Below are 7568 nucleotides of genomic sequence, written 5' to 3'. Positions count from 1 at the left end.
TTGCTTCGCTGTGCTTTGCAGAGACTGCATTTTTCAGTCGAGGCTCATGGCGCCCAGGGTGGAGCCTGTCTGCGGGCACCACTCCTCCACTGCCTGCTCGCTTCATGTCCCGGTGTCACAGTCCGGTAATTCCCACAATGTTTCAAACTTCTAAATTATTATTATATTGTTATGGCGATCTGTGACTGATCTTGGATGTTACAACCACCACTTGCTGAAGGCTCAGATGACAGTATATTTTAGCGAGAAAGTGTTTTTAAATTAAGGTAGGTAGACTTCTTTTGGACATAAAGCTCCTGCACACTAACAGACGGCTGTCTGTCGGAAGTTGGGCTTTTAGATGCACTGGGGAAAGAAAAGCTGCGTGTGGCTTGTTCTGCTGTGATACTTGCCTCACCCTGGGGGCCTGGAACAGGGCTGCTGGTTGCTGCAGGTGGAGCCGTGGGCCGGGGAGGGACGAGGAGGGAAGGCGAGTCACCAGGACGGTAGGCCCAGGAGCCCTCTCCAGAGACTGGCTCTGAGGCCTTAAGGACATGAGGAGCCCCAGCTGTGGAACTTACTGAGTGTGGGGACGCCTTAGGGGCTGGTCCACTGACCCACGTGGTTAGGAACTGACGTTAACGTGTTACCGATCACGCCCTCCTCGTAGGGCGGGCGCACCATGGGGCGGCTGACACACGAGTGCAGCTGGAAGGACACGCCTTGGCTTCTGGAATCGCTGTGTTCTCGCAGGTGCTGTCATATTCGCATTGAGAACTGAGGCGGGCAGCTTCTGGGGACGCTTTATTAGCAGTCATCCTCCACACTCATCACTGCTGAACAGGGTCACTCATCTTCCTGCTCATGCTGCTTTCACGCAAGTCATCATCCATTTTAGGCACAAAGGTTTTAGTTTTCTCTCAAAATCAGGTTTGATCTACTCGCGGTTACTGCTACAGCCAAGCAGACTTTGTGGAAGGACGTGATGCATAGTGCTCCCCCTCTGTTAGCACAAATTAATACACGTTCTTAGATAAAGTTAGACAGTTTTGGTTTTTAAGATTGGTTTTCATCAAAAAACAACAGTAAGACACTACATCTTTAAGTTTGACCCTAGAAAGTCCAAGCTGTCTGACACGGCGTGGCCCTCTGTCAGCACAGGCTGCCAGCTCTGTGGTCCAGCGTCCATCACCACGCTTGGACTTCTGTCTCCACACGTCCTCTGTGCCAGCAGAGGTGCCAAGCAGCTTCGCAGCGGCCAGGACTCGAGGCTGTTAAGAGTTGTTTTTCATATTATGCATGAGAAACTGGCACAATAATCATGATACAACTGTTCAGCAAAAGTGAAACAAAAAAAACGTAGTTTACTACATTTGATTATCATACAAAAATATGCACATTTTCTATTTTAAAACAGTATTAACAGTACCTAATCATTTTTTAAGCTTGTAAATTAACAAAAAGAATTACTAATGGGGTTGAAATGAATGTGTGAGGGAAGAAAGCTATAGAGAAATCAATGCTCAACCCCCAAAACAGTAACAAATTTAGAACAACTTGTAATAATAAAAAAGCAGCCAAGTGGAAAAGGGCAAAGTTATTAGACTTTCAGCAGCAGATGTGTGGTGGTGTCTGAAGGAGACTGGAGCTGGTTTCCAATCAAGGACTGTAAAATGTTTAATGACAACGGTGCTGTTTATATAAACTGAAAAAAGCCCTTATTTTCTAAGCAAGTTGGCAAAAACACTGGGTTTATCCACAAGATGAATTTCCTAAGTCATTGTACAGGAACTTACATCCCTTTAAATTCAGAGAAGTTATCAATTTTTAAAAAGCAAATAATTCAAAAAGAAACAGCTATCTGCTACATATAAAGGTAAAACACGGCTTTGAAAAAACTTGTTTTAGAAAAGGATATTAGCTAACCAGACACTTTACCATAAAAGTTTTTTAAAAAGCTTAAGTTGACAGTTTAAGAAACTAAGTAACAGCCGCACAGTTTTAAACAGGACGTGAGGAGGTGGGGGGGATGTCGCGGACGTCACGGCCTTAAGAGGCTCAGCGCTGGCCCCACAGCTCTGGCTCGGCTCCCGTCACACGATTTCAAGACCAGGGACTTTCAGACCAAGACTACACCGTGTGTGCTTCTGTCCCCTGCCCCGTAACACTGCTGTCAGAGGCTGGGGCGGGGTGCTCTCGCTGTGTGCTGAGACGGCAGGACTGACAAGGACACTGATTCTGTTCTCCAGCCTAAGCGTGAAGCACTCTGTCTGAGGGAGGAGGGACTTCTGTGCAGGTGACCTGACCCTTGACCTCATGAGTATCGCCAAGGGAAATGAGCACACCGGGCTACTGACAGAGGCCCATTTTGGGGGGGGGTGTTAGTGATGCTGTCACACCAATGCCAACACCCCTCCCCCCCGCCCCAACAGGCCCGCCAGGTCCCCGGAGACCTGCAGAGGGAAGTGTGGCTTTATCAGTAAGAATGAAGTTTAGTGTGAACAGCCTCTCTCCAACATGCAGCGGGACTCTTTTTAACACCCAAATTAAAAAAAAAAATTCTATTTAACTCTGTTATTCACATCTTAATGTCAAAGGCACATCTAAGTTTCATTATACTAGCTACAACAAATGCTTTTAAAGTCACAGTGCATATTGTTTAAAGTTAGTCCTATGAAGTTAAAAGCAAACTCATGATTTTAAAACACAGTGATCTACGGTCCCAAAGTGATCTAAAATAAATTATGGTGTTGAAACATGTTACAACTCTCAGGTGAGTACGATTAGAGATACTAGAAAGTGACCAGAAAAATAAAATACCTACTAACACCCATTGGGGGTATACTGGATGCTTCTTGAAAATACTAATTTCTTAACTTTCCTGATGTCTGCTTCTTTGAGTTACTAATCCGACGGGATCAGGGAACCTTTAGTCGGTGGTTGGAAAAATGGATGGAGACAAAATAAATGCCGCAGACAAAACCTGATTAGTTTGATCACAGTAATGAGGTCGTGGGGCTGTCTGCCTGCAAATCACCTAAAGCAAGCCAGACCTAGAATGATGGCAAGAGAATGTAAATATCAAAATCTATGCCTATCTTTTCAAAATATTGTGAAGGAAGCGTAATTCAACATGTTTTTAAGTATTAGTGCAAATTTCAACTGTTATTCTTACATATAAAATTACTAGAGCTCCAGATGCCTGGGTTAGCTAAAAACCATGGAGGAAAATGCTTACAGCTCCCCAGAATGCTCAGAGAAACCCTGCAGCTTAGTCTTCATTTGCTAGTGTCTCAGTAGATAACCATATCTTGGCCCCACTTAAAAATTTGCTTAACGGCGTTCCTAAAATGCTGCGTCTGCACAGATTGCCCACGGGGGAAAAGGGAAACGAGGAGGAGAGGAAGTCCGGCGGCGCCGAGGCGTCCCGGGGGCCGCGGGCGCGGAAGTACATCCTGCCCTGGTCCTGCTCGGCGTAGCGGGCCTCCAGCGGGCCGCCCCGGTGCTGCCGCAGCGTCCTGGTCAGCACGTCCACCTCGTCCACCAGCAGGGAGAGCCTGTGGAAGGCGGTGATGGCGCCCCCGCGGTGGATCTGGGCCTCGGGCACCCAGCGGAAGTAGCAGAGCTTCCACAGCTTGATGTGCGCCCCCGAGAGGCGCGGCAGGATGACGCCGTGCAGGTCGGCCGGGCGGGAGAGCCACGCCCGCAAGTACTGGTCCAGGCCGCCGTCCTGGCCGTCGCCCGGGTCGCCTGGCCCAGCGGGCTCCGGCTTTGCCCTCAGGATGAAGGAGTTCCGCCGGGGCAGCGCTGCCTGGTCGCCGATGACGCCGTTCTTCAAGGCGGCGGGCAGCCCTCGCAGGGTGGAGCTGTAGCTCTTCTGCAGGAAGAGAGAGCTGGCGGTTACTTTCCCGGGGCCCCCCTTCCACAAAGACGGGGACAGTGTGCCGGTAAACGGAAGCCCGGTGTTGGGAAAACCCGGTAGAATTTCAACCTGCAGGATCATTTTGTTCCTCCCCTGGTGATACTTATTCCAAGCCCCCCAGTGGAGTGGAACACCCCTAGGCCTCGACTCTGCTGGCGCGACAGCCTGCGCTTGGGGAGGGGTCAGAGCCTATTCATCACTGGCGGGCTTCGGGGATCTGTGGGGTCAGTTCCAGAACACTGCAGTAAAGCGGATACTGCAATGAAGCGAGTCACGTCAATTTTTTGGTTTCCCAGTGTATATATAAATTACATTTCCAATATAGTGCAGTCTATTAAGTGTCTAAAAAACAATGTACAGACCTTAAGCACACTTTATTGCTAAAAATGCTAACCGTCATCTGAGCCCTCAGCGAGTTAGTTTTCTGTTATAGTAACATCAAAGATCACTGATCACAGATCAGTGAAAATTGGAAATATTGTGAGAATTACCAAAATGTGACAGAGACATTGAAGTGAGCAAATACTGCAGGAAAAATGGCGCCAACAGACTAACTTGACACAGTCGCCACAAATCTTCAATTTGTAAAAAAAAAAAAAAAAGCAGTTATCTACAAAGTGCAATAAGCAAGGGCAGTAAAGCAGGGTCCGCGTACAATTCGCTGACGTGTCAACTGCTAGGATTTCTGGGTGAGGAAAAAGCTAGGCCTGGCTGGCTGCAGGAGGGACGGGCAGAGTGGACGGCTCGGGAGTGCGCCCTGGGCTGCGGTCTGCAGACTCCGGATGATGACCAGGGCTTCGTGGGCCTCACACACCAGAAAGGAGGTCAGGGCACAGGCATCCGCGTCACAGCGTGAACGACCCCTCAGAGCTCCAGGGGCAGCGCTGTCACGGGACATAACTACATTTCTACTGCTCTATTCTGAGAAGGATGTTTTTGGTTATGTGGGAGCAGACACTGGGTTTTTACTGTTGGTGCATTTTTGTAACTTACCTTTGTCTGTTTAAAAGACTTGGCAGAACCGTTCTGGACACAAGGTGGGCTCTTTCCAATGTACAAGGGGTTGTGGAAAAGGGTGCGATCCTTTGCTGTAAACTGAAGAGACCAGTCCCAAACTGAGGGAAATTTTAAACCCTTTTCATCACCCAACTGGATATTTTTGCTTATAGCAAATTCCTGCAAAATAAAATATTTGAACATCTGTGAAAAGATGCCAAAGATTTCCTCCTAATAAATTCTTTTTGATCAGTCATCTATTATGAATTAAATTTTCTGAACTAGAGCAACTGCAATCCCACTAGAGCAGCGCACTCTGCTCCCAGAGAGGAGACATCTTGGCGCTCATGGGGGGCACACTGGGTCCCCCACATGACGAGGGGAGTGCGTTTTACCTCCCCAGACACCAAGGAAGCTGGGCCCCCTGGGCGATGAGCAGTTATTGTGAGAAGTGAAATTTCCCTAATGGGATACCACAAACGTGTCCAAGGGTGTGTGTGTGTGTGTGTGTGTGTGCGCGTGCACGTGTGTGTCTGTCTGTGTGTGTGTGTCTGTCTGTGTGTGTGTGTTTAAATGGAAGTACTGGGGATTGAACCCAAGACCTCACGCATGCTAAGCACACACTCTACCACTGAGCTATACCCTCCCCTCATCAAAGTTATTTTTATGATTGCAGCATTTTACTTTCTAAGCACATGATCACACATTCACGCAGTTACCTGTTGGACAGGAAACATGCTAAGTAGATTAGCAGAACGATCCTTGAATGGAAATCACTGCCATCTGTTTCACACCCTTCTCTAACTGGGCAGCCATACTTATCAGTGACCTCCACTAACTGGACCACAGCCCAGAAGCAGGGAGGTAGGAATCAACTCCCCTGTGGCCCGCGCACTGGGCCCAGACCGGCACTCTCGGGAGGGCCCTCTGGCCCCCTGGTGACCTGGTTTTCTCAGCACAACAAACCCAGGCAGCACAGCGCTATGGGGTGACAGTGACCACCTCACCGTGGAGGAGGAAAGGAGCGGCCCACTCAGTGACGTGGAGAGGGGACCCTGATCCCGGCCAACTGACAAAGCAGGCTAGCGTGCCAGTGCCCACAGATGAGCTCTCTGGAGGAAATATCCCAACACCGAGGCTCCGCGTGATGGGAAGTCACTGACTCACTTTCTGCTCTGTCCCATTCAGTATGCTCCAAAATTTCCACAAAGAACAAGAATTTCTTTGGAAATGAGGAAAAAGGCAAGGACGAAACGTTACTAGGAAACACAGTGCTGCAGGCCACACGTCCACTGCTCCCCGGACCTGGTGAACGAGGAATGGAAAGGAGCCACCGGACCCGCTACTTTAGGGACAGCTTCCCTGACCTGAGGCGCCGGAGCCCATCTCTGGTCTCAGCACAGAATATACTGCGACAGCTTCCTTTCCCAACTGTCCAATCTAGAGCACCCGACGACAGCACTATTTCTCTGTGCGCTGGGCTCCCCTGGGGTCAGAACTGCCCCACCTGCCTCGTGACCCCCGCCCCCTCCTTTTCTTGGATGTTCCTCATTCTGGAGTTCTCCCTGATGCAGGAGCCTGAATAAAATCATTGCCTGAAGCATCCAGAGCATCCTGCCTTTCACACCCACGATCCTGGACCACTCCCCTCCAGGGTAATCTGCATGGGGAACGCTCTCCCTGCTGTGGCTGCAGGGCTGCTTTACAGATGAGGGAGGCAGGCTCTGCACTTTCCTAGGCCAGGGTCCAAGGACCCTACGGCTCACCATGAAAGCCACCCCCTTCCTAGCAAGGCCTCCTTGGGGCCCACAGAGCTGTCTCTTCTGTCATTTCAGATGTAGGTGAGACAGAACTTGTGGTCCAGAAGGTTCCACTGGTGGCAACCAGAAGCTACATTCAAGTTTGGCTTGAGACCCTCCTTAATCATGATTCTTCCTCTGGGCCAACAAACTGTGACTAGAAACTGACGGTCCCACCATAAGTGACCGCCACGTGGCCTGAGGGCAGTGGTAAACAGCGCCCGTGGAGAATTTTGGTCTAGTATCAGGCCTACGTTTGTTTTATCTCTGAAATTCCTTCTCCACAGAACCCTTGAGGACAAATAATATGCTTTCTACAACTTCTATACTCTGACCCAGGAAACCAATGTCCTCAAACAGGATCCCACTGCTGGGCAGTCCAGGCAGCCCACACGCCAAAACATAAATATCACAGCACCACAATGAAGGTGGTTAAAACAATCTACATCTTTAAATTGGTTTATTATGAACAAAAAACATCAGAGAAAAATACATGAAATGCTCACCCATAAAAATGAAACAAGTTCAAGTTGCTCGCTTTCGATCCATCTTTAAATGATCCCTTCGGAAATTACAGCTTAAAATGGTAGCTCAGACAGTTTCCAGGTGCACAGTTTAAACACACGGCTAATCGTACCTTGGCTCTACTGCCGTAAAGCTGTAAAAGCCCGTGTGGCCGTGGCCGCACCACACTTACCGTGCTCTGCTTCACCCGCTGGTGGGGACAGTTGAACAGGAAGGTGCCGAACAGGGGGACGCGGGTGCTGTCGTGCAGCACCGCTAAGTAGGCCTCGGAGAACTCGAAGGCCGCCGGGCACTGCTCCAACAGCTGCCACGTGGCGTCCAAGAACAGCAGGAACAGGGGCGACTGG

At 49.5% G+C, this 7568-nt stretch overlaps 1 protein-coding gene across 2 annotated transcripts in view; it reads right to left on the bottom strand.

Moving 5' to 3' along the window:
• Nucleotides 1-1013: 1013 nt before the first annotated feature.
• MTMR10 (myotubularin related protein 10) overlaps nt 1014-7568 on the bottom strand; it is a 45040-nt gene continuing 38485 nt past the window's right edge. For both annotated transcript variants that reach the window (XM_010985351.3, XM_064480510.1), the window contains 3 exons: nt 7394-7564; nt 4895-5077; nt 1014-3856 (listed from right to left, as the gene is read on the bottom strand). In XM_010985351.3, the coding sequence (XP_010983653.3) occupies nt 3251-3856; nt 4895-5077; nt 7394-7564 (960 nt within the window). In that variant the 3' untranslated portion in view covers nt 1014-3250. The remainder of the gene's footprint in view (nt 3857-4894; nt 5078-7393; nt 7565-7568) is intronic.

Source organism: Camelus dromedarius, chromosome 29 (assembly GCF_036321535.1).
Source record: "Camelus dromedarius isolate mCamDro1 chromosome 29, mCamDro1.pat, whole genome shotgun sequence".
Taxonomy (NCBI): Eukaryota; Metazoa; Chordata; class Mammalia; order Artiodactyla; family Camelidae; genus Camelus; species Camelus dromedarius.
This window is presented reverse-complemented; position numbering and strand designations above follow the sequence as displayed.